The 27,817-nt window shown below is 41.3% G+C and overlaps 2 protein-coding genes and 1 long non-coding RNA gene across 3 annotated transcripts; 2 read left to right on the top strand and 1 right to left on the bottom strand.

Moving 5' to 3' along the window:
* Positions 1-975: 975 nt before the first annotated feature.
* On the bottom strand, positions 976-10,020 carry LOC115193745 (uncharacterized). The gene is made up of 2 exons (XR_003878226.1): positions 9,124-10,020; positions 976-1,528 (listed from the first exon to the last, which is right to left on the bottom strand). It is a non-coding gene; the product is annotated as an uncharacterized LOC115193745 (long non-coding RNA).
* On the top strand, positions 6,649-8,846 carry LOC115193744 (interferon-induced protein with tetratricopeptide repeats 1-like). The gene is made up of 2 exons (XM_029752703.1): positions 6,649-6,780; positions 6,930-8,846. Exons 1-2 carry the CDS (start codon positions 6,755-6,757, stop codon positions 8,245-8,247), a joined length of 1,344 nt encoding a protein of 447 aa, XP_029608563.1. The 5' UTR covers positions 6,649-6,754; the 3' UTR covers positions 8,248-8,846.
* A 6,401-nt stretch (positions 10,021-16,421) lies between the features above and the next one.
* itprip (inositol 1,4,5-trisphosphate receptor interacting protein) lies at positions 16,422-25,830 on the top strand. The gene is made up of 2 exons (XM_029752702.1): positions 16,422-16,557; positions 23,323-25,830. The coding sequence occupies exon 2, from the start codon at positions 23,414-23,416 to the stop codon at positions 25,034-25,036; it is 1,623 nt and encodes a 540-aa protein (XP_029608562.1). The 5' UTR covers positions 16,422-16,557; positions 23,323-23,413; the 3' UTR covers positions 25,037-25,830.
* Positions 25,831-27,817: the final 1,987 nt, after the last annotated feature.

The following is a 27,817-nucleotide window of genomic DNA, read 5'->3' as shown; positions in this document are numbered from 1 at the left end:
GCTTCTTCACCTACGGGATCGTCTGAGATCAGCCACCCAGACAGCTGATGAAACTGAGGAGTATTTCTGTCTGTAATAAAGCCCTATGTGGGGAAAATATATTCTGAATTGCCGGGCCTGACTCCCAAGTGGGTATATATAAACGCAACAATTTCAACGGTTTTACTAAGTTACAGTTCATATAAGGAAATCAGTCAATTGAAATACATTCCTTAGGCCCTAATCTATGGCCTTCACATGACTGGGCAGGGGCGCAGCCATTGGTGGGCCTAGGAGGGCATATGCCCACCCATTTGGGAGCCAGGCCCACCCATGCCGGCACCCCTGTCCAGTCATGTGAAATCCATACATTAGGGGCTAAGGAATTTATTTCACTTGTCTGATTTCCTTATATGAACTGTAAAAGTATATTTTTGTTCAGTATAATTGAAGGAAACAATTCCCCTCTGTTTAAGTTCAGTCTTGGGTCAATGTATAATTAAATGTCAAATAGAAATGTATGGTTGAAGATAGAAGAGTGGAATGCACTAGTTAAAATTTGTGTATATGTTTGTTTTAAGTTGTATGTTTTGTAGTATTGCCAGTATCTCTCATACCCATTGTAACTTGCCTATTTTACCACATAATGTAATTTTAACAATGTATCTTTTTATTTGCATATGAGGTTTTTCTATTCATTAATGTTGAAGGTTGCTTCCAGTTTGAAGGACTGTCTATTACTTGTGTTGTGTCGTGACATTGATTTAGCTATGCATGGACATACAAGATAGGACTTGACAATGTGGCAGGCAAGACAGTAGCATAACCAATTCCACAAAGAGATATTATTCCATGGCAGTGCTCCACCCTCTATTCACAGACCTGTCCAAGTACAGTATAGGTTTATGTCAGGACTGGTTTTGAAAAGGTAATGCAGATGACTATCACACTATTTCACTTACAGATTTCAGGACAAGAATATAAAAACACCGGAACTCTTGTTGTGCAGTCTTTATTACATGAAAATATTTATATGCTTTTGTAAATGTAAAAAAAATTAAAAATATGCCAGGTGTTGACAAAGCATGATAGAAATGAACTTCAACAGACATGATTCACATAGTTCCATCAGTATTTCTGATCTACCACTTATGAAACTACACTACAATCATTCTAAATAATCGTTGTTATGGGTTCATTGAACATCTGGTAATCAAACCATGTTCCGTATACAATGAAATGTAAACAAAGGAAAGGAGTACAGAAATGAACCTTCAGAAAAGTGTCCTATGAGATACACAGCTGCACAACTAAGTTGACATCTACAGCTGATGACATAATTACCATCGCAGGAATATAAAATACATTTAAAATGGGAAAACTGGACGGTCAAGGGTGAACTGCCACCGTGCCATGTATCTACAGGCCATGGTAAAAATGGTGTTTCCCTCCGACATAGCTCCCTTGTAGGTCTCACTGGGGAACATGGTGGCTTTCACTGTTGGATCCTCAAACATGCATTCTGTCCACTTCTTGAGCTCAGTGGTACCTTTCAGACAGATTGGAATAAGAGATTACATTTATTTGAGTTTTGAAAATGAGACTAATGAGTTCTTGTCACTAGCAGTGCACTTTGGTTGAGCCAAACTATATAAATCACACAAGCAATAGGACCATCTCATAAAACCTGTGAGAGATGCAATAAGAATGTGAATGATTATGTGAACTGATATTCATACACTAGGGCCAGTATTCACAAAGTGTTTCAGAGTAGGAGTATGATCACACGATCATATGATCAGGGGGGACCAGGGCCCATATCCACAAAGCATCCCAGAGTAGAAAATTGGTCGCAAGTTCTGAGAATAGAGACATTTTACTCCTACTCTTATGAGTAAAAATAGATTTTTAGGAAACCTCATGAGCTGTCCAAACCAGTTATGGGTTAATAGCAGGTGTCTTGATAATAGAAAAATGCATTGAGTCAGTGGTTTCTGCACCACATGCAATTGCTTTGGAGTTGTTAAAATGTTTTGATATTTCCATCCATAAATCATCTACAAGTACATGCAACAGTATTTGCGCTTTTGACTATTTCGATAATTTAATTACCTGCATCATGTTGTTTCAAGTTATCCCTTTGGAGCGCAACATCACATTGTAAAACAAATATGCCTACAATTGGGCAATTGAAGGCATCTAGGGCTTATGTTAACTTTGTGTTCGATGGAAATAATAGACAGTTTCATACGTATGCAATGTTGTATGCAACATTATTGGCAAGTGACTTAATCTTGATGCCTGTCAGCCAAAAGGATATAGAGTTGTAAGACGGGAGTGACTAGTGTGTTGATAGAACGGTAATATTGTCAAAATTCCGCTTTAACAACCATCAGAATTGCTTTAAAAAAAAGTTATTCATGCCAACATAATCAATAATTAAGAATATGCAAAGTGATCATGTCAGGCAAAAATTATATTAAACGTTTATACTAATGCTGATGGTTGTTAAAAGCGGTATTTTGACAATATCACCGTTATATCAACACTCCTCATTCTCGTTCTACAACTTTAAATTGTTTTGACACACAGGAATCAAGATCAAGTCACTTGCCGATAATGTTGCATATAACATTGCACAAGCAGCCGCACCATGCACAATGCCAAGCGTCGGTTGGTGTGTTGTAAAGCTCGCTGCCATTGAACGGACGAATCTGGATTTGGCAGATTCCAGGAGAACTCTACTTGCCTGAACGCATAGTGACACATTTTTTATTTGGTGGAGGAGGAATAATGGTCTGGAGGAGCACAGAAATGAACCTTCAGAAAAGTTTCCTATGAGATACACAGCTGCACAACTAAGTTGACATCGACATCTGATACCCTAATTACATAGAGGATATGTCAAAATAATTTTAGAATGGGAAAACTGGACGGTCAAGGGTGAATTGCCATCGTGCCATGTATCTACAGGCAATAGTCAAAATTGGATTTCCATTCGACGTAGCCTTTGTTAATAAAGGCCTTGTACAGTAGGTCTCATTGGGGAACATGGTGGCTTTCACTGTTGGATTCTCAAACATGCATTCCGTCCACTTCTTGAGCTCAGTGGGAATAAGAGATTACGTTTATTTTATTTTTTGAAATGAGACTAATGAGCCCTTGTCGCTCGCAGTGCACTTTGGTTGAGCCAAACTATATAAATCACACAAGCAATAGGACCATCTCATAAAACCTGTGAGAGACGCAATAAGAATATGGAGGATTTTGTAGACTGCTATTCATACACTAGGGCCAGTATTCACAAAGCGTTTCAGAGTAGGAGTATGATCACACTATCATATGATCAGGGTGGACCAGAGCCCTTATCCAAAAAAGTGTCCCAGAGTAGAACATTTGTCGCATGTGCTGAGAATAGACATTTTACTCCTACTCTTATGGGTAAAAATAAAAATTATGAATGAAACCTCTTTATTCATAAGAGTCCCACTTAGGATACAGATATTTAGGATATCTAATGAGCTCAGTGTTGCCAACTAATTTTCAGGGTATGTTGCTAGAGGCAGGTTGATTTGTTGCTAAAAGTTGCTAAATGACATTGTGATGTCATTGCGTGATAACGTAAAACTGCGTCATTACGTAGAATAAACAATAACGTTACTCAAATTGACTGGCCATCTCGGCAAAAAATATGATTTCACATTTGTTCAGGTACAGACTCCCACTCTTTTCTGTACTTCTGGCTGTACAATTTTGATTGAGACATGTTGATTGATGTTGAAAGTTCTGTTCAAGATCAAACATTCGTGACCAACTATATTCATTGGGTTTGGCTCGTCGAACCCGTACCACTGCTGCTGCAGTCAGCCAACAATGATTTGCAATTTGCTGAAATTGCTGCTGGCCTGCTGCTGCCTGTGCACGAGCTGAGAGCCTGCTGCTGACGTCACTCACAATGCACTTTTGCAGCCAGGCACCTTGTGTTGTGACTGAGTGTGTGACAGAGAAAATCGTTTTTGTGTCATTTAGAGGGAAAATGTGTGCAGTTTAGCGTTTGAGTCACTTTTCAAAAGTTGCTAAAAGTTCCAAATACATTTTTTAAAGTAGCTAAATTTGTTGCTAGGTGCTGTTTGAAAAGAAAGTTGCCAGGGTAGTCTGAAAAGTTGCTAAATTGGCATCACTGAATGAGCTGCCCTAACGAGTTGAGTTAATAGCAGGTGTCATGATAATAGAAGTATGCAGTGAGTCAATGGTTCCTGCGCCACATGCAACTGCTTTGGAGTTGTTAACATAATGTTTTGGTATATGATCAATCCATAAATAATCTAGACGTACATGCAAAAGTGTCTCTTGCGCTTTTGACAATGATGTCGCATGAGGCTTATTTCACATGATATGCCTAAATACTTTTAAAACCAACTAGGCCAATAAATACATTTCTTTCGATTATTGAATTACCTACATCATGTTATTTCAAGTTATTCGTTTGGAGTGCAACATCACATTGTAAAAATAAAAAAAAATCCCTAAAATTGAGCATGGCTAAAGTTGGGAAATTGAAGGCCTCTAGGACTTATGTTAACTTTGATTGTGTTTGATGGAAATAATCAACATTTGTCTCAAATGAATGCAATGTTGTATGCAACCCAGACAGCACACATACATCTCACCGACGTCGGCCTGACAGCGGTATATAATTAGTAGATCGGGGTCCATTTAGAAGGTTGGCGGAAGGGCAGCTGTGAGTGTGGGAGGTCGAAATGCATGCACGCTGCACGGTCACATGGCCGCTCAGCATCACAGAGTCGGCCATAGATCGTGTAGACATCGAAATGGGGCCGAGTGTAACAATGCTGCCTTCTCTCGATGCATAATCATTCCTCACCCGCTGGGGCCACATTTCACATCTTTTATGCATAGCCTACCCATGGACAGTCAAACATTTTCGGGTCATGGTTGGCAATACTTTTACCAGAAAAGATGTATGAAGCCTATAAGCTTAAATAACTTAATAAAAACGCATTTTCTGACAACAGGACTTGTCCCATACATTATTTTCACCACTTGGCTCAAATGTTACCATTTTTTGTAAATATATTCATCACACATTCACTGCAAAAATCAATTTGCCTGTAATAAAACCTTAATTCCATCTTTATCGAACTAACTGGACACCCTCTGCATAAGATATATTTTTGTTACATGTGATGTTTCGGTTTCTCTGTGCCTTGTTTCTCTCTTTATGCCGGAGTTCTTTTAAGAACTTGATTGTATAGCAGTAGCCTAATAAATTTGACATTAATGTGAACCTTCTCTTTTCATTTTACTTACAAACAAAATAACTTCTAGTCCAGTATAGTCCCACTTAGCTCAGTTGGTACAGCATGGTGCTTGCAATACCCAGGTTGAGGGTTCAATTCCCATGGGGGACCAGTATGAAAATATGTGCACCCACCACTGTAAGTTGCTCTGTATAATAGTCTCTGCTAAATGACAAAAATTAAAAGCCTGTTGTGTTTTATTATTGCCAGTATAATTTTGCTAATAATCTTTTCTATATTTTACATTCAAATTTGATGTTTACACTCATTTGGTAATGAGTAATTCAAGTCATGTAGTGAAACATTATTTGCTGTTGGGTCCAACCTCAAATAAAGGTATTTTTTACATTGTCTGTAGAGAGTTAGACAGCATGCAGCTTCGACGTGCATTGTCCAAATAGCGCCTGAAGGCGAATGCCTAATGCCGACGTCTTGGCGACATCTTGCCAATGTGCAAACGCTCTCCATACTACATCGGCCAGGCCGATGTCAGTGAGATATATGTGTGCTGTCTGGGAACATTATCGCCAAGTGACCAATTATGATGGTTGTTAAAAGCGGAATTTTGACAATATTACCTTTATGAAAACACTCGTCACTCTCGTTTTACAACTAAATCGTTTTGGCACACAGGCATCAAGATCAAGTCACTTTCCCCGGTCAACTGTAAGTGCTGTTATTGTAAAGTAGAAACGTCTAGGAGCAACAACGACTCAGCCGCGAAGTGGTAGGCAACACAAGCTCACAGAACGGGGATGCCGAGTGCTGAAGCGCCTAGCGCGTAAAAGTTGTCTGTCGTCGGTTGCAACACTCACTACCGAGTTCCAAACTGCCTCTGGAAGCAATGTCATCACAATAACTGTTCCTAGGGAGCTTCCTGATATGGGCCTCCAAGGCCGAGCACCCACACACAAGCCTAAGTTCACCATGCGCAATGCCAAACGTCGGCTGGAGTGGTGTAAATCATGCCACCATTAGACTCTGGAGCAGTGGAAATACGTTCTCTGGAGTGATGAATCACACTTCACCATCTGGCAGTCCGACGGACTAATCTAGGTTTTGCTAGAACAACGATACCTGCCCAAATGCATAATGCCAACTGTAAAGTTTGGTGGAGGAGGAATAATGGTCTGGAGCTGTTTTTCATTGCTCAAGCCAGGCCCCTTAATTCAAGTGAAGGGAAATCTTAACGAAACAGCATACAATGACATTCTAGATGATTCTGTGCTTCCAACTTTGTGGCAAAAGGCCCTTTCGTGTTTCAACATGAGTCTTGTGGAGTACACACCCATTTGCTTTAGTCTCTATTTGTTTGAAACGAAACTATGACAATAACCGCATAACCCGCCCATTGGAAGATAACAATTTGGTCCATACAGTATAAAATCAGGATAGTCAGTGAGGTATCTAATCAGACACTCATTTGCTCTGTCTTGAAACTCAGAGACCACAAGATGGCTTTCTCTTGCCCAACTCCGAAGTAAGTGATCTCTCTCTCTCTCTCCCTCTCTCTCTCTCACTCACACACAAACAACGAGTAATTGGTTCATCATCCAGGTCTGAAATATCTCCCTTAAGTATTGTTAGTTCTAAACTATTTTGATTGAACTGTTTTCTTTTTTCAACCAGAATGGCTCAGAACTCATTGAAAATTAGGCTGCAGGGTTTAGAATGCCACTTCACCTGGAAGCTGGATTACAACAGATCTAAACTTCACAGCCTCAGAGAAACCATGATAGACATCAGCAGCAGCGAGGGGGTTCAATGTTCCTGGACGGGTTATCTGTACAACTTCCTGGCTTACCTACACCACGCTTTGGGCTCCACAGAGGACGCTCTTCATTGCCTGAAGAAGGCTGAAGAGGCCATTCGCCTAAACAGCCCAGACAACGTTGAGCTAAGTCTGGTAGTCCACTATGGGAACTTGGCCTGGGTGCACTATCACCAAGGGGAGCTGACAGAGAGCCAGACCTATGTGGAGAAGGTGGGGAGACTACTGCAGGACAACCGCTTGACTTGCCCAGGTGTAGTGTGGGGAGAAAGGGCCTGGACTTTGAATAAGTTTGATGTAAGCAAGAGGAAGGAAGCTGTATATTGCTTCCGGATGGCCTTGAAAGGGGACCCTGAGAACAAGTTGCTGCGCTGCGGTTACGCCATGGCGTTTAATAAATCTGTTGAAAAGAAAGACATTACCCCGAAGCTGCGATCTGAGATGTTGGAGCACCTACAGATTGCTAGAGAATTGGATCCAGAAGATGTGTACATCACAGTGATGTACCTGCAGAGGCTTGCAGAGAACGGCCAGGTTGAGGAAGCACGTAAACTCGCAAAGGAAGTGATAGAGAAGCCTTTGGACAGCTTTGGTGGATTTGGAATCTTGCTATATTTTTTACGAGATTACATCTCTAATGATTCAAGCATTGACCTGGCAAGAAGGACCCTGGAGAGGCACCCCAATTCACGCCAGCTGAAAAGGCATCTTGGGAAGTGTTACAAATGGAAGATTTTCTCTCCGGAAGAGAAAAGGAACCCAATGAGGCATATTCTGATTGAAAATGCAGTCAACCTTTATGAAGAGGTGGTCACACTCTACCCAAAATCCCTTGCAGCTAAACTGGAACTGTCTGCTATGTACAAAGAATCTGGCAGAGTTGATAGAGCGGATAAGATATTCGAGGACCTGCTTCTTGATAGGGAAGGAATGGAACCACAGAATTTACAAAAAATCTACAACTGGTATGCCCAACATCTGTTTTATGCAAAACAAGATGCTTCCAGGTCAATTGATTTCCACAAGAAGGCAGTGGAAATTATGCTACCTACTGACCAACGTGATAGCAGTATTCATGTTCTGTTGTCCATTGTTCATAATGGAGGTGACAGAGCTAAGGAAATTGTGGACTTTCTGGATGGCCTTAATGGAGAAGGTGCTGTTGGCCAATTCTAAACCTTTTTTCCAATAAAGGCTTGAATTAGGTAGAACTGCCTGCCGAGTCAGTCAAATTTGCATCACCTTTTTAATATTAATTAATGTAGAAAATATATTCACTCTACCAATACACCACTAGGAAAAATCTAGGGCAATCTAGGACACATTTTGATTTAGAAGAAACTGAATACCTTAGTATTAAAAAGGTCTGCACTCAATTGCATGACCATCAATACTAACACTTGAAAGTAAATGCAATGCTTATAATAGTCTTATAAATATGTAGGCCAACATGACAAACATCTGTCTGGAATCCACATTTTGAATTGAGTCTGTAAAAATGTACTTTGGACTAATGTACTGTAGACAAACTAATATGTTATTTATTAAATGTTTCATTATAGAGTAGAGAGGCCCTGTATAGCCTCACAGACTGACTATCCAGATAGGATCTTATTGCTTTCATTTTCTTCACACTGGGCACAATAGATTATGTTGCTGGAAAAGGTATGTAATGTGTAATATTGTACTGTCAAATATCTTGTAAGTTCTTGTGAAAATAAAAGGTATTATGTTAATTAAGAGATCATTAATTAAAGAAATACAGTAACAGCAAACAATTCCAAGTTATTTTATAATACACCACTATCCCAGTAGGTTACTACAATTTCGTAATGCATAGCTGTGGATATCTAGTTGAAATTGTACAACAAAATACATTGACTATGATCAGCTATGGTCTGCGTTTGATTAAGGCTCTGAAGGTCATGCATACGTTACAAGGTCATGGTACACAGTCAGAGACAGAACACCACAATATAGCACAGAATGTTTCCATGGAAAGCAATGGGGAATGAAGTGTGACTAGGGTCAGTTGGCATCATAATACATCACCTTCTCAGAAGTAGCTCCAGAAATCACAGTATCGTTTGGGCAGCAGGTAGCCTAGTGGTTAGAGTGTTGGGCCAGTAACCGAAAGGTTGCTAGATTGAATCCCCAAGCTGACAAGGTAAAATATGTTCTTCTGCTCCTGAACAAGGCATTTAACCCACTCTTCCTAGGCTATCATTGTAAATAATACTTTTTTCTCAACTGACTTAACATTGCTCCTTCAGTTTTAGTCAGACAACTACTTCTCTCGAAAGGGTTTGACAAAAAAATTGATTTTATGTGCATAAGGCGCCACCTGGTGTTTTAATGAAGACAATCCATAACTCCCCATCATCTCATGCATCACAACCAGTTTAACATCCATAAATTCACCCATGTGTCTCTATTTGTCATTGATTGACTGACATGCTGAAGTCAGGTCAAGGAAAACTCCTGGCCTTAAACATAACATTCTCATTCCATCTCTCTTCTCCTGTCTCTGGTGGTGTAGCTATTCATAGTAGGTGAATCCATATGTGAACACTGGGCTCGTTTATTTACATTCTGTCCCTTACTCTTCGATGGTATATACTGTTTCTCTATTTGGTTATCTCTCCCCTAATCTTATATGGCAGGCCTAACAGAAACGCCTGAAATTAGATCCCCTACATCCTGGATCTGACGTGAAGAAAAAAAACTTTCGGGGGTGTTCTCTTCTGAACTGTTCAACCAATCCAGTAACTGTAGAGTAGTTAAAATGGAGTGTCGCCACAGATAGAACAATGAGACAGATATTTCACTGGATGTATAAATGTGAAGCATCCGGAAGCATCCGCCATCAAGCCTATTTGCTGGCAATGGGAGAAGATGGAACGAGATGGATTTTGGTCAACATTCTGCAAATCTTCTCATCAATGAAACATTTGATCTCAATACAGTTTTCTGTTCCCAAAACTAAAATATGTTATGAACAGAACGGACTAAGTTTTGTAGACTTCCCCTTTGTCATAGTTTTTTTTTAAATCGCGCTGTTAAGGAGTGCAAAGGCGATTTGAGTTCTTACACTCACTCACACACACACACACACACACACACACACACTCTCTCTTCTATGCAGATCTATAGTAGAATGCGCCAATAGGCTCTGCCCAACATCTTTATTGTTCTGCCCACTATGACACATTTTTCCTATTGGAAACGACATCCTTTTTTTTCTTTTTGTCTATCGTTGGTGTCTCGTTGTTAACTTCCAAAAGCGGATTTGCGTCACAGGCTCTCTTTCCATTTCTTCTGAAAACCAGAACATCTGGTTAGGGGACACGGCAGAGGCACAGATTATCGATTATATTGACCAGAAACTCCAGAGATAAATAGTAATTACGTATTTTTGAGGCACACTAACTCCAAATAGTGTTTTTGTAGTTTTGTTTTTGGATAAACGCCAAAAATAAGGTCAGCGGTAAACACAGGTTTAGGAGATCTTAAACGTTTATTGGTCATCTTTATCAGGCTAATGTAACTTTTTGTGATTTTTTAAAAAGCACATAAAGGCTTCATCATTCATAAAGGTCATGTTAACTGACTTATCTTATCTCACAGAACAAAACGTATAAACTCTCCTAAACGTATGTTAATTATCCACATAGGAATGCCTGAACCAAAGATTATGGTCATACTGACAAAATACATGTTTCTCCGCCCTAACAATGGGAGTTGTTGTCCACAAAGCGGCACTTTCTTTGGATTGGTGGATATATCTCATTATTGTAATCCTCTTTTGAATGTTCGATGAGGGTTGTTGACGTCAACCGCACGTATTCAATAGAGAGATGCTATGCTACTAGCCTCAGACCATGCATCTCAAGACAACTCCGATGAAGTTTTTTTTTTTTCAAAGTTGCTGGTATGTCACGTACCCTCGTAACAGCATTAGCATTACGAAACTTATTTTCAATCAAATAAACCTCACGTAGCAAATAAGTCATGCATTTTTTTATTTACCAAATTCGACATTCCATACAATTGATTTCCATACAAAACGTCCTTCCTTGGTTGGGGAAACAACAAAAAAACGTAACATGCTGGAGGGAGACAGATTTTCCGCCGAGTTGGGTCTACCTCTCTAACTGAACGAACCAGATGAAATTTATTTCCAGGTTTAAGGACTACAACAAAGATATGTATAACTATCCCAAGATAGATCTTCTGTGCCGTTCACAGGGAGCAAATGAAGCATAGTGGGCAGAACAATAAATGAGCTGGGCAAAGTCAAGCACGAGATATTGGCGCGTTGTAGCAACTATTTGCATATTGCCGTTAGGTAACGCCTCCTCTGTGAAGTACGCGTGTGCACAAACTCAATTCAACACTGCACTCCTTCTAAACAACGCATTTTTTTTACTTTAGCAAAGTGTCAACTCTATAAAATTTAGTGCACTGTGTTCGTAACATATCTTAGTTTTGGGAATTTAAAAATGTATTGAGATCATATGTTTAATCGATGAGCCAATTAGCAGGCCCAGTTTGAAACTTTAGAGGAGATGGGAAACTCCATTATTCTTTTGATAACGCCATTGACGATGCATGGGCAACGTACACAAAGGGCCGCGCTGTGCATGCTGGGCTATTTTGGGACACAGAGCGCTCTCCTTCAAAAGGGTGAATGGGAGTCAATTGGGCGCCAGCTCAAATCAAATTTTATTGGTCACATACACATATTTAGCAGATGTTATTGCGGGTGTAGTGAAATGCTTGTGTTCCTAGCTCCAACAGTGCGGTAATATCTAACAATTCACAACAATAAACAGAAATCTAAAAGTAAAATAATGGAATTAAGAAATAAATAAATATTAGGAAGAGCAATGTGGCATTGACTAAAATACAGTACAGTAGAATACAGTATATACATATGAAATGAGTAAAGCAATATGTAAACATTATTAATTAAGGTGCAGGGTTGAGTAACCAGGCAGTAGCCAGCTAGTGGTGCCTATTTAAGAGTCTGATGACCTTGAGATAGAAGCTGTTTTTCAGTCTCTCGGACCCAGCTTTGATGCACCTGTGCTGACCTCGCCTTATGGATGATAGCGGGGTGAACAGGCCGTGGCTTGGGTGGTTGATGTCCTTGACGATCTTTTTGGCCTTCCTGTGAAATCGGATGCTGTAGGTGTCCTGAAGGGCAGACAGTGTTCCCCCGGTGATGGGTTGGGCAGACCGCATCACACCTGGAGAGCAGTGCAGTTGCAGGCAGTGCAGTAGTCATACCAGGCGGTGATACAGCCCAACAGGATGCTCTCAATTGTGCATCTGTAAAAGTTTGTGAGGGTCTTAGGGACCAAGCCAAATTTCTTCAGCCTCCTGCGGTTGAAGAGGCACTGTTGCGCCTTCTTCACCTCACTGTCTCTGACCATTTCAGATCGTCAGTGATGTGAAAGCCGAGGAACTTGAAGATTTCCACCTCCACTGCGGTCCCTTCAATGTGGATAGGGGCGAGCTTCCACTGCTTTTTTCTGAAATTATTTTCCTGGCACCACTCTGCCTGGGCCCTCATCTTCTCCCTGTAGGCTGTCTTTTTTAATTTATTTTTAATTTAACCAGTCAGATAAGAACATATTTTTATTTACAATGACGGCCTACACTGGCCAAACCCGAACGACGCTGGGACAATTGTGTGCCGTCCTGTCTCGTCATTGTTGGTAATCAGGCCTACTATGGTTGTGTCTTCTGCAAACTTGATGAATGAGTTGGAGGTGTGTGTGGCCACGCAGTCATGGGTGAACAGGGAGTACAGGAGGGGGATGAGTACGCACCCTTTTGGGACCCCTGTGTTGAGGAAGAGTGAAGTGGAGGTGTTGTTTCCTACCTTCACCACCTGGGGGCGGCCCGTCAGGAAGTACAGGAACCATTTGCACAGGGCGGGGTTCAGACCCAGGGCCCCGAGCTTGATGATGGTACAATGGTGTTGAAGGTTAAGCTATAGTCAACGAACAGCATTCTTACATAGAAGGATTTGACAAGATTGCGGAAAATGAGGTTTTGTTTGAAACTGTTAGTGAGTTGGGTGAAGATAATAGCACAGAGAGTTATAATGAGTGGGTTACAGTGGCAAAAAAAATGGAAACAAGAGAAGTACAGTTGTGGTGGAAACTAGGAAACCCCTAGACTCATTTTTAGTCGGAGTGAGGGTATTGGACCAATGCTACCTGGGAAATCTGTTTAACGTCTCTAGGAAAATCTGGAATGTGTTGAAGGAAAGTGTTAAGTCAGTGAGAATCACAAGAAGTGGTCTTATTTAGATGTTTCATGTATGCGGAGCAGAAGAAGCATGTTTTAATACTCAAAAAGATAATCGGTGGAATGCTTCCTGTATGGATTTTCAAAGCAGGGTGCCTATCAAGAGGGTTATTTCTGGGGTTTCGCAAGAAGTAAAGGCAGATGATATAACTGAAGACATACTGTAGATGGAGTGGTTGTTGCATGTCGACTGACCCGTATGGTGGATGGAGAAAATACATTTACTTCATCCATACTAGTGTTCTTTAATGAAGAGTCTTTCCCTTCCCATATAAAGTCAAGATTCATGAGATACCCTGTAAGAGCTTTTGTGCACAAACCCTTTCAGTGCCATTAATGCAGAAGATTTGGTCATGTGTCAAATGTGTGCAGACGGGAAGAGTATCATATGCCAGATTAAATTAAATTCTGCAATTGTGGTGGCAACATGCGTCCGAATTCCTGGAGTGCCCTGTTAGGGTGAAGGAGACCGAGGTGGAAAGAGTAAGGCATGTCCAGTGTCTCCTATCTGGAAGCGGTGAGAAGAGTGGAAGGAGCGAATGGCGGGGAAGAAACAATGGTAGTAGAGCCACCACTAGTTTCTCATTAAACGAGGGATCATGAAATGTTAAAAAGGTGGACTTTGTAATATACTGCTCAAAAAAATAAAGGGAACACTTAACACATCCTAGATCTGAATGAAAGAAATAATCTTATTAAATACTTTTTTCTTTACATAGTTGAATGTGCTGACAACAAAATCACACAAAAAGAATCAATGGAAATCCAATTTATCAACCCATGGAGGTCTGGATTTGGAGTCACACTCAAAATGAAAGTGGAAAACCACACTACAGGCTGATCCAACTTTGATGTAATGTCCTTGAAACAAGTCAAAATGAGGCTCAGTAGTGTGTGTGGCCTCCACGTGCCTGTATGACCTCCATACAACGCCTGGGCATGCTCCTGATGAGGTGGCGGATGGTCTCCTGAGGGATCTCCTCCCAGACCTGGACTAAAGCATCCGCCAACTCCTGGACAGTCTGTGGTGCAACGTGGCGTTGGTGGATGGCGCGAGACATGATGTCCCAGATGTGCTCAATTGGATTCAGGTCTGGGGAACGGGCGGGCCAGTCCATAGCATCAATGCCTTCTTCTTGCAGGAACTGCTAACACACTCCAGCCACATGAGGTCTAGCATTGTCTTGCATTAGGAGGAACCCAGGGCCAACCGCACCAGCATATGTTCTCACAAGGGGTCTGAGGATCTCATCTCGGTACCTAATGGCAGTCAGGCTACCTCTGGCGAGCACATGGAGGGTTGTGCGGCCCCCCAAAGAAATGCCACCCCACACCATGACTGACCCACCGCCAAACCGGTCATGCTGGAGGATGTTGCAGGCAGCAGAACGTTCTCCACGGCGTCTCCAGACTCTGTCACGTCTGTCACATGTGCTCAGTGTGAACCTGCTTTCATCTGTGAAGAGCACAGGGCGCCAGTGGCGAATTTGCCAATCTTGGTGTTCTCTGGCAAATGCCAAACGTCCTGCATGGTGTTGGGCTGTAAGCACAACCCCCACCTGTGGACGTCGGGCCCTCATACCACCCTCATGGAGTCTGTTTCTGACCCTTTGAGCAGACACATGCACATTTGTGGCCTGCTGGAGGTAATTTTGCAGGGCTCTGGCAGTGCTTTTCCTGCTCCTCCTTGTACAAAGGCAGAGGTAGCGGTCCTGCTGCTGGGTTGTTGCCCTCCTACGGCCTCCTCCACGTCTCCTGATGTACTGGCCTGTCTCCTGGTAGCGCCTCCATGCTCTGGACACTACGCTGACAGACACAGCAAACCTTCTTGCCACAGCTCGCATTGATGTGCCATCCTGAATGAGCTGCACTACCTGAGCCACTTGTGTGGGTTGCAGACTCGGTCTCATGCAACCACTAGAGTGAAAGCACCGCCAGCATTCAAAAGTGACCAAAACATCAGCCCGGAAGCATAGGAACTGAGAAGTGGTCTGTGGTCCCCACCTGCAGAACCACTCCTTTATTGGGGGTGTCTTGCTAATTGCCTATAATTTCCACCTGTTGTCTATTCCATTTGCACAACAGCATGTGAAATTTATTGTCAATCAGTGTTGCTTCCTAAGTGGACAGTTTGATTTCACAGACGTGTGATTGACTTGGAGTTATATTGTGTTGTTTAAGTGTTCCCTTTATTTTTTTGAGCAGTGTATTTATTGTAATGGTCATAAACTGTATAGCACAAGCAGAGAAGAAGTCTGAGGAAATTGGAATCATTATGAATGCTGATTAATGTTTTTTAGATCTTTGTTATTTCACAGCCGAGGCCTTGCAAGAACTATTTTCTTTGAATGTTCCACCCTCACAGGCCCATGAGCCTGTGTAGGGATGCAGTTTGGAATGGACTGTGATTGAAAAAGTGAGATACGTTTTGTTTGTTGAAGTGTCTATTTTTTGTGTTTTGTATGATGTCATTTTCCCCACTTTTCTGCAATGGAATTTTGTATTTTCTCTTTCAATATCCCGTCCAGCTAATGTACTACTAACATTGGATGCCAACCGCCGTTTAACCCAAATGAAGAAGGAAATGAGAAGGCTGAACCAAAGATTTTCATAACTAAAACAAGAAATCCTATTGGCACGTTCTAGTACACGTCTGCATATTTCCTTTAGGGACCGCCTATTTTGTGACGTACGCTTGTGCAATATCAAAATTTGCCTTTGCACTCCTAAACAGCGCAATTAAAAAATAAATTTTTTGCAAAGGGTGAAGTCTAGAAAACGTTTCCCACTCTGTTCATAACTAATTGTAGTTTTGGGAACAGAAAACTGTATTGAAAATGAGATCAATTGTTCAATCGATGAGAACACGTACAGAATGTCGGCCAAAATCCATCTAGTTCCCTCTTCTCTCCTACTGCACGCCAGTAGGCTTCCCCTCACTACCATATTTGTTAGGGAGTGGAAACGCCAACCGGATGCTTCACATTTATACATCCAGTAAAATATCTGTCTCGTTGTTCTGTCTTTGGCTGAACCATTCCTTCCTCATTCGCACATTTCAGAGTTTGCGTTTCCCCGGTTTTAAATAAACTCCTGTTTGTCTTGAAGAATTGCAATCGCAGAAGAATGAATTATGTGTTCAGTGAGATCTGACATCACTTAAAGGTTCGTGATTTTAAATAGTAAATCAAAATGCAATTTATTGTTTAGTTGATAATGTTTTATTTCGGCTCTCGTTCGAGTGTTACCGTTTATTCATTGGCCTAAACTTTATTACGGGAAAAAAACGTTTTATTGAGTTATTGCGGTAATCCACAATTATCCATGGATTGTCAGAAGAAAATGGGTGAATTGCATATATATATTGTTTTGATAGCCTCGATGTATTCTATCCGTATTTATGGAAACATCTCATTCTTTCAAGTTGGAACTTTGTGACTCATCCTCAGGTCCGGCAGTGCTAGTCGTCAGTGGTCCAATTTGAATTGCCATTCTATTTTTCCGTCCTTCATTGGCCTATGGGCTATTTTGAAGTACCCTAGAAACAATAACAAAACATCATTGCCAGTAATCACGTTGCTAATGGTGTGTGGTTGTAGGCAGTTACTATTTCAGGCAGAGAGTACTGCAATTTTGTAAAAGTTTTTGTTTTATGGTTTTCCATTGAGTCAGTGTATTTTATTTTGTCCCCTTTTAAGTTATGGGTTGTTGGTAGTACAATATTGGACTAAAGGAGCTAGCGTTACTCCTTTGTCAAAGAACCATACAAATACTCCATCTGAACGTGAAATCGATTCTCAATTGCTGTATGTCTCTAGAAACCCTCTACTTTCATATCATATCAAAATAATTTCACAAATGCAAAAAACACACTTAATGTACACTGTTTTAACCGGTTTAACACAATTGCAGACGACAGTATTTTACAGTGACGGCACGTTTGTGGAGTCAGTCTTCTGTTTACACACAGGTGGTCGGAGGCACAGATAGCTAATTAGCACACTTTGGGATTGGGTTGGCGGATCGCATCCAACTTTTAGGTGTGTAACCGATGTGAAATGGCTAGTTAGTTAGCGGTGGTGCGCGCTAATAGCATTTCAATTAGTGACGTCACTCGCTCTGAGACTTGAAGTAGGGTTTCCCCTTGCAAGGGCCGCGACTTTTGTGGCGCGATGGGTAACGGTGCTTCGGTGGGTGTCAGTTGTTGGTGTGTGCAAGGGTCCCTGGTTCGAGCCCGGGTTGGGGCGAAGAGAGGGACGGAACCTACACTGTTACAGGTGCATATACCGCCATCCACTGTCTAGGAGTGTGAGGCCAGTCACGGCCTACCTACAGTAAATGCTAGTACTACAAAATTGTGGAAAAAGGAAAATTACCCTGCCAACTATTATCCCTCACAAAAGAAACACCACCCCATTCCACTATTTAACCGTATCTAATCTTACTACTGGCCAACGGTCTGGGAAGACCGATACTATCACACAACACCCCCAGCAACTCTTCTGCAGTAAAACCTCGCAATCCCAAGGTCTTCTTTGCAGCTGCCACCACAACCTCTATTTTCTGTGACTTACTGTTTCTGTAGTACAGTTGACAACCATGGCTATGACTGCTAAGAAAACCACCATACTGAAGCACATTCTTCTCATCCGCCTGTATTGGTCTCTGCCTATTCACAGGAATCCTCTCAGGATCCCTCACCCTGTACCCATCTTACTCTAGCACTCTCTTCACTGCTTCAGCATACAACACTTTCTTTACTACTCTGACCCTGGAAACATCAACCTGCCTTTCTCTCACCGGACACCTTTGATTTCCAGCCCCACAGCTAACACACACAACTTTCTCCACCGATACTACACATTCCTTCGTCTCGTGTCCTCCTGCACACTTCTCAAATCTAAGAATCTCCCTCTTACACACTTCTGCCACATGACCATAAGCTTGGCACCTAAAACACTGTAGTACTTTTGGAACAAAATCTCTCACGGGATAACTGACACATCCTACATTGACCTTGTAGTGCAAAGACTGCATCAAAACTCAGCAGGACAGACAATGTCTTCAGTTTCACCATGTTCCTACCGCGTCTGCGTCACACCAAACGCCGGGCGTCACAGACACCAGGAATCTTCCATTTCAGCTGATCCTCCTCAACACTTAATGCCACCCCCTTTATCACTCCTTTCAACGGCACCCTGCTCCGGGGAGCGAAGCAAGTCACAGTTCTTGTCGCGTGGTCCGGTTGTGTTTCGGAGGACGCACGCCTCTCCTGAGTCCATACGGGAGTTGCAGCGATGAGACAAGACTGTAACTACCAATTGGATACCACGAAATTGGGGAGAAAACAGGGTTAAAAAAAACAAAAAACAACGTTCCACTTTTCTAATTTCTTTCTTGTCCACCATCTTCTCCTTTATCAGATCTTCCAGAAGGCTTGTGTAATCCACCATTCCATATTTACTCATATGTTCATATGTTGTTAGCCATCTCTCCTGGTATGTCTCTCTCACCTCTATCGCTTAGATTCTGCCAGTCCACTCTGTCTTCCATCTGTTTTCCACAAACAAGTGCTGTGACATGGAAATATGGCCATGTGGGAACCCTAACCGTATAAAGTTGATCAAACCTTTGTTTTTTGGCAAATATTTCTCACTGATATGAAAGACAGCGAAGGTCCTTATGCTTCCAAAACCATACCGCAAGCGATGCGTGTTAATGTTAAGACGGAGTGTAGCGGCTCTTAACAAAACTCCCCCCTAAGGAAGACGCCTTCGTCCAATGACTCTTATGTGTAATGTAATGATTCAGAGGGGTTGGGTTAAATGCGGAAGACACATTTAATTTGAAGGCATTCAGTTGTACAACTGACTAGGTATCCCCCCTTTCCTTTCCTAATGGAACTGTGAGTCATGATCAAGGGCTCGGGATGTAGGATAGGCTACTGTAGAGTCAAAAGAGTGGCATTTTGGAGTTAAAAATAGTTTAGGCTTTAGCTGTTATCAGTATTTTGTCTTGATTTTAAAGGCTAATGTCAGTGCTTTACATATGGAACACAACTTGACATCTTGTTGTAGGTCTATAATGTTTGTTGAACTGTAGGCTCTGGAAAATACAAATAGCCAAGTGAAGTAAGTCATGGGAGGAAATGTTGCCAGTGTAAAATGTTACTCTGAATAAACATTTTCCTGGCTCTACAACTTTCATACCTTATCATAGTCTTTGACCTGAGGAAAATTTCAAAGAACAGACTAATTCCACCTAAAAGTCATGAACAACTTTATGGTGTATATTTTGTATCATATGCTAGGCTACTATTGCTGTTTACAGGGGAAATGCCAAATAGTTGTTCAGCATCTCAATGGCCTATGGGAAATTCCAGCGAAATGTCTCAGAATGGACCAACAAATTAAATGTGTGTCTACAGAACCACTTCGGGGGGAGCGTATACCCCAAAAAGCAGACTTATAAATATTGGCATGTTGGAGAAAAAGCTAATAATGGGCATTATAGATGTGTCATGAAAGGGACAAGCTTTTTGGGGAGACTGAACATAATTAGCTATGCGAGTTTGTAAGTCCTATGTTACTGCATGGATGGCCATTTCAAAGGAAAGGCTTGGCTGAACACAAAAACAATAATTTTGAAAAATGGTCAATTCCATTTATGTTGGACAGGAAAATGACTTATGGATGTTACAGAGTCTGATTTCTTGATCAAGAAATCAATCATAACACATTTGTAGTCATCTGGAATAGGGATGCACAATTTATTGGTGAACATATCGGAATCGGCCGATATCAGCTAAAAATGGCAACATCGGTATCGGCCCGATGTCTAGTTTAACGTCGATGGGAATAACCGATGTCAAAGCTGACGTGCATACCTATATGACGTAATGACGGCAAGGAATTTTTTTTCGCTAGATCGAGCAGTCAACAAGTCGAGCAGTCATTTGAAAGAGTAAGAAAATTTCAACGAGACTACTCAGGCGAAATCCATTAATGCCAAGATAATGGAATTCATTGCCCTTGACAGTCAACCGTTCTCTGTCGTGGGTGATGTTGGCTTTCGCGACTGGTCGAGCATCGGTACACACTAACGTTACCAAGTGCACTATTATTCAGATGTTGCCCTACCGAAGTTACACAGTAATAGCGTCACTGCTATTGGCTTTACGACATAGCTAGCTTTAGCTTGGTACCAAGATAGCACCAATGCAACCAGCCTGAAAACAATGACCAGTAGAAACTGCAGTCATTTTCACTGTTCTTAGCAATGATTTAGGAATCCTTGTGAGTAAGTATTAGCTAGGTAGCCACTTGTTGTTTGCCTATTTAAATTGAACTTCAGTTAATGAAAATAAATAGCTAGCCAGCTACTTAACCTTGATGCCCAAAGCTAATGTTATAAGCAGCCAGACAACTTCATCTGGCTAGTGAGGCTCGACCTGACCGGGTTATGTGTTGTGAAGCTAGCCACATTAAGGATTAGGCACAATAGTGGAATTTGCTGTTTGACTTCAAAATAAAAGTAACTCTTTGAAAGTGATGCAGAAGGTTACAATTGGTGGAATCATGCCATATTTAGACTAGATAATGTTAAACAAGGTTGGAATGTGAAGCAATGAAATGGGGTATCAGTCTACTCGGTGACACCCACAGAACACAACTGTGAAGAGTTTACGTAAATATTAGCGTTGTAGCGCTTATCACGGGACTGTGACTATGTGAAATCACCTCCCCAGTTAGCCTATTGTGTGTATTGACATTCAAATTGCACTCTACAGCTTTACCTAAGGATTGGGAATCAATTAAATGTATTTTTTCCCAATGTCCTCCTCAGAGTTATCAGACTCCAAAACATCCACGCAGTATTGTAAAAACAATAGGAATAGTGTTCAGGAATAGTGTTCAATACACATAGGTTGACAATAAATGTGGCTGAATTCAGTTGTTTCAGAGTCCCGCAATAAGAGCTACGATGCTAATGTTCTCTGGGTGTCACTGAGTAGACTGATACCCCATGTCATTGATCCACAATCCATAGGTAAGGCTGTATAGTGAAAAAGTATGCCCCCCCCCCCAATGCAATTCTAAAGTATAATACATCCAGTGTGATTAACAGATTTGTCAAATTAACAAATTGTTTTTTGTTGATTTTGTATAACATTCCAACCTTGTTTAGCATGAGCTATTAAATTATGGCATAATTCTACTATTTGTATTCATTTGCATCACTGTCAATAAAATACTTTTATTTTGAAGGCTAACCGCAAAGTCGACTATTGTGGCTAATCCTTATTGTAGCTAGCTTCACATAGATGGGTTCGACCACCATTAATCAAATAAGAACTGTCTTATAAATTAGGGTCATTTTAGATGATGACGCACAGCTCTATAGTTAGCTAGCCACTGAAACAGATTATGCCGTTTTGCTTTGTTTTTGGGGAAGAACATTGTTTGCATCCATGAGCTAGCTAGCTTTTTGTAATGACCAGCACTGTAGGTGCGCGAGACAACTTCACCAGCATCATAGCACAGGTATCGACAAATCGTTGTGACATGAAATACGAGTGATAGCGTAATCAATGTGTAATAACTATGTAAAAAATGTATGAACGCCTTAAATGGTTACGTGATGTGCAGTCATATTCAGGTCCTGATTGGTCAACAAGCTTATTTGACACTTCAAATAGTGTTATTTGACGTGTATCTTTTTTGACACGCAAAGACCCAAATGGCATTCCATATAAATCCTGGTTGAGAATGAAACGACTGAACAAATGAGCAACGAAACAGCACAGCAAGTAAGGGAAAGAAATAGGTTTTGATTATGTTTTACTGGTAATGGGGACATACGTAAATGCCAACAAAATAACTTTTTGGTCAGTGTGGCGTGTGTGTGTGTAACCTTTATTTTACTAGGCAAGTTCCTTAAGAACAAATTCTAATTTACAATGACGGCCTACCCCTGCCAAACCCAGACGACTCTGGGCCAATTGTGCAGCGCCCTATGGGACTCCCAATCACGGCCGGATGTGATACAGCCTGGATTCGAACCAGGGACTGTAGTGATGCCTCTTGCACTGAGATGCAGTGCCTTAGACCGCTGCATCCATCTGTGTGTGTTAACCATTTAACTGTACTAGAATGCTTAAAAGGCCGCCAAAAATGTCATATCGGTGCATCACTAATCTGGAATGTTTATGTTCAGTCTCCCAAAAAGCTTGTTCATTTCATGACCCATTCAGAATGCCTACAATTTCTTTATTTCTCCAAATATTTAGAAGTCTGCTTTTTTGATTATATGCTCACCCCAAGGGTTGGTAATAAGAGAGAAAGTTCTGTTAAAAGCTTCAAAAATAAGATTTTCAAAGGGCCCTTATGTTATTTCCTTTCCTATGTAGGCTAAATTATGGTTCCTTCCTATCTAAACACAACCAAAATGTTACATGAACTGAGCTACTATTTACTCCTTTCTGGACCCATCATCTGACTTAATACCGCTCTGCAATAGTGATTCTTTGACATAAAAATGAATTATACATTTGCCAAATGAGTTATTGTAAGGCTTTTCCTCTAATTGTTTACTGGAAGCAAATTCTTGACAGATACAATGCGATCAGTTCTGTTTGGTTCTCGCAGTGCTTACTTCCTTCCATGACACACACAGTTCAATATTTGGCTACAGTGCGTCACTCCGCCCTCTCTCTATATTTAGAGGTGCAGGCTGCTTCCTCAAGAAGGCTGAGGCTCTTCAGAGTTAACATGTGATTTTGTGTTATGATTCTACTGAATCACCTCGCAATGCACAGTACACAATAGCGACGTGTTTGAAGAAGTAAAATAGCTCTCAAGCTGATTATGAAATCCCCCAAAAAGTTGCAAGGACATATCATAATTTTGTCAAATCCTATTTATTTTTCAGGTTTTGGGCTGCAGCTTGATCAGAGTCGATGAGATGCTGGCGTGAGGGGTGACACTGGTTTTGTCTCCTCCCTGAGGTCCAGGGAGCCAGGATGCAGGGGGCCATAGCACGGGTGTTTGTGGTGGTGGCAGCGGCCATCTTGAACCATCCGCTGCTGTTCCCGCAGGAGAACACCACCCTCCCAGAGCAGGATGAGGCCCTGCTGGCCCGCATGAGGGAGCATGAGAAGAGGCTGGAGCTGGAGCAGTCGCGGCTGGAGCAGGAGCTCTTGTATGCAGGCACGGAGCAGCAGGACCCTGGCTCAGAGGACGGCTACGGCTGGTACTTCTGGAGCGCCCTCTCACTGGTCATCTTCTTCACTATTGAGGTATGTCGGCAGGATTTGACAGACATGGAAGCCCGATACGCTGATGATGAGGATGGGTTTGTTGAGGGTGGATCCATCAGTTCCAAGACACTCCAGCTCGATAAGGGAGTCCTAAACAGCTTCTGTGAGAGATGCATCCACACCTCGGCCCATGAGAACTGGAGGGTGCGGGAATTTGTGGAGGGCTTCGCTGATGACCTGCTGGAGTCCCTGAGGAGTGTGTGTGACAGGGAGACTGACATGGAGGTGGCGGACTTTGTGGGCGTTGGGAGTATGTTTGAGTCGTGGAGGGTGAGCAAGCCCCTGATGTGTGATCTCATTGTCCCTTTCGCCCCACCGGAGCCCTACTCCTTCCAGTTCCAGCTGTGGTGCAGCCCCTCCAGTGACGTACCCCTGGACATGCAGGGCTGTGGCAGGATCAAGGTGACAAAGGTTGGGGAGAATGAGGACGGCTGTCTCTGTGGCTCTGCCAACCTGGGTGAGGACATGCTGTGCTTGCTACACAGCAAAAATGAAAAGCCCAGAGCAGACCACACCCCGGATGACCTTCTGTGCTCCAAGAACACACCTTATCTGGCTAAGGACCAGGTCATGAAGTGGTTCCAGATCTCCGTGACCAAAGCCTGGGGACGGATTTCTCACAAGTACGAGTTTGAGCTCACTTTCCGCAACCTGGATGCTACTGGCGCACTGAAGGTCAGATTCCGCTCAGGAAAGGTTGTTGTGATGAACATCATCCCCGTTGTGGAACTAGATGGCACAAATGCCTACTTTGTATCACACTTCCCTTCTGACAGCAGCACCTCCTCAGACACTTACTGGCCCCTCTCCTTTGCTGTCTATGAGAGGAACCTGCTCAAACATGTGGCTAAAAGCCTGCCTGAAAATTCCTGCCACCTCCACTGCCTTCAGATCATCACTTTCCTACACAAGAAACAGATGGGTCTAACTGGCAGGTGTGCTCTGACCAACTATCACCTGAAGACGACCCTGCTGCACCTGTTGTTGAGTAAGGGCTCGTCTAGCTGGGGCTCTGAGAGTCTGGAGCACAGGCTACGGGACATGCTAGGCTTTCTTCACAGGAGTCTTCAGGAGAAGAGACTCTGTCACGCTCTGGTTGGGAACAGCCAAGTTCCACCAGAAGTCCGGGTTCCGGCAACATTCCACACGGCGGAGCCCATCAATCTTTTCCGACCACTGGTGTTACAGAGAGAGCTTTACGCTGACACGCTTCGGCATTTCCAGGAGATGCTCAGGAACGCTCCTGTTCTGATTCAGGAGTACACGCCTCTGTTACAAAATGGCGACACTCACCACAGACTCAACTCAATGGCACAGTCTGAGTAATGGACTCTGTTTTAATGCACTGCAACGAGTGGAGGTATCCTTAATAATAATAATAATAATTAACAAATGTATGTTACAGCTTTAAGACATTTCTCTAGGCACTGAAAAGAGAAGTGAACAACATTTTTTTGTTATTTTGAAATGGACTTTGTGGTTGGCGGTTTTATTTGATAGCAGCTTCTAAAAACACTCAAGGAAGTTACCAAAGCGTGTTCTTAGTAACAGTACTGTAACTGCTATTTCAATATGGCTGTTTCACAAGTGCAATTATATTTTACGGAATGAAGGTTTACAAAAACTGTTTTCCCCTCACAAAATTAGAGCAGTATATTTTGATATGAAGAATAAGTATTATTTTTGTATTCTAGAGAAGACCACATCATACTTTGTAGTATGTGTGTTTTTATGATGCAGTATTATGCAGTACTTGTCAACAATTGCTATTTGACATGAAGGGATATTCATTTTGTAAGCCGTGCAACAGTTTGAAAATACCAACTGAAGACTCCGTTACACGTCTTGGCTGTCATTCACCAAAGGATAAGAATGTCAGCAAAGATATTCCGTTACAATGGCTACATGAGGAACATAAGAATTTTAGAAATTCCTTTCAGCATGACAATCTTAGATATTACACACAACATGTACACAGCAGATGTTGTAAGGTTGTGCTAACTAATTGAAGAAAAAATTCACCTCTGTTTAAGTTCAGTCTTAGGTTCACGTATAATTAAATGGCAAATAGACAACATATGGTTTGAGATGGTGGAATGCACTCATAAAAATGTCATTTGTATACAAGTGTGTGTGTGTATATATATATATATATACACATACATACATACACATACATACGTACGTACGTACGTACGTATGTATGTATGTATGTATGTATGTATGTATATATATATATAATATATATGTGTGTGTGTATGTGTATATATATATATATATATATATATATATATATATATATATATATATATATATATACATGTATGTGTGTATATATGTATGTATGTGTGTATGTATATATATATATATATAATGTGTGTGTGTGTGTGTGTGTGTGTGTGTATGTATATATATATATATATATATATGTATGTGTGTATATATATATATATATATATATATATGTATATATATATATATATATACATACATACATACATACACACACTCCATAAATAATCTAGAAGTACATGCAACAGTATTTGCGCTTTTGACTATTTCGATAATTTAATTACCTGCATCATGTTTCAAGTTATCCCCTTGGAGCGCAACATCACATTGTAAAACAAATATGCCTAAAGTTGGGCAATTGAAGGCATCTAGGGCTTATGTTAACTTTGATTGTGTTCGATGGAAATAATAGACAGTTTCATACGTATGCAATGTTGTATGCAACATTATCGGCAAGTGACTTAATCTTGATGCCTGTCAGCCAAAACGATTTAGATTTGTAAAACGGGAGTGACGAGTGTGTTGATAGAACGGTAATATTGTCAAAATTCTGCTTTAACAACCATCAGAATTGCTTTAAAAAAAGTTATTCATGCCAACATAATCAATAATTAAGAATATGCAAAGTGATCATGTCAGGCAAAAATTATATTAAGCTTTTATACTAATGCTGATGGTTGTTAAAAGCGGTATTTTGACAATATCACTGTTTCATCAACACTCCTCATTCTCGTTCTACAACTTTAAATTGTTTTGACACACAGGAATCAAGATCAAGTCACTTGCCGATAATGTTGCATACAACATTGCACAAGCAGCCGCACCATGCACAATGCCAAGCGTCGGTTGGTGTGTTGTAAAGCTCGCTGCCATTGAACGGACGAATCTGGATTTGGCAGATTCCAGGAGAACTCTACTTGCCTGAACGCATAGTGACACATTGTTTATTTGGTGGAGGAGGAATAATGGTTTGCGGCTGTTTTTCATGGTTCGGGCTAGGCCCCTTAGTTCCCCAATGAAGGGACATCTTAATACTACAGCATAGAATGACATTCTAGAAGCCGATACTGTGCTTCCAACTTTGTGGCAACAGTTTGGGTAAGGTTATTTCCTGTTTCAGCACGAATATTGTGCGCTCTTAAAAGGGTCACAAGTAGGGCTGTGGCGGTCACGTAATTTCGTCAGCTGGTGATTGTCAAGCAAATAACTGCCGTTCTCACGGTAATTTACAGTTAATTAACAAACACATTTAGCATACCCTGGCTTACACACAAGCTATTGATGCAGACCATGGGAACATCTAAAAAGTTAAATAAAAACGTTTTTTAAAAAGTTAAATAAAGCCATGTTATATAGCCTACACCTTCACAATAAATCCATGATTTATTTTAGGTCTAAAGAAACATGATATGAAGAAAATGTAGTCTATTTCAGAAGAACAGAATAGCATACTCTGAGTTGTCCTTATGTTAGGCCCTGATCTGGCTATGCCATTTGGCTGTGGGCTACGCTAGTTCATTTAGCAGACACAATTTGCTTAGAATTCCGTGGCATTATTTTATATTATAGTATGAAGAATACAATTTAACTAAGCAGAATAAAATAGAAAGGATATTTTCTCCAAACGGTTTGAGGGAGTGCACACACGTACCTATTCTGTGTTGAGTTGTTAACATACTGTAGAAATACAGTGCATTTGGAAAGTATTCAAATCCCATGACTTTTTCCACATTTTGTTAAGTTACAGCCTTATTGTTTTTTTCCCTTATCAATCTACACATAATACCCAATAACAAAAAAGCAGTTTTTTTTGTG

This window comes from Salmo trutta, chromosome 5 (assembly GCF_901001165.1).
Source record: "Salmo trutta chromosome 5, fSalTru1.1, whole genome shotgun sequence".
Classification (NCBI taxonomy): domain Eukaryota; kingdom Metazoa; phylum Chordata; class Actinopteri; order Salmoniformes; family Salmonidae; genus Salmo; species Salmo trutta.
Note: the sequence above shows the minus strand (reverse complement) of the source record. Positions and strands in the feature narration are given on the sequence as shown.

Excerpts from the sequence above, each read along its gene's own strand:
- LOC115193744 (XM_029752703.1), top strand. The coding sequence starts at position 6,755 with ATGGCTTTCTCTTGCCCAACTCCGAA. Across the intron at positions 6,781-6,929 it reads TTCTCTTGCCCAACTCCGAA|AATGGCTCAGAACTCATTGA; the intron begins GTAAGTGATCTC and ends TTTTTCAACCAG.
- itprip (XM_029752702.1), top strand. The coding sequence starts at position 23,414 with ATGCAGGGGGCCATAGCACGGGTGTTTGTGGTGGTGGCAGCGGCCATC.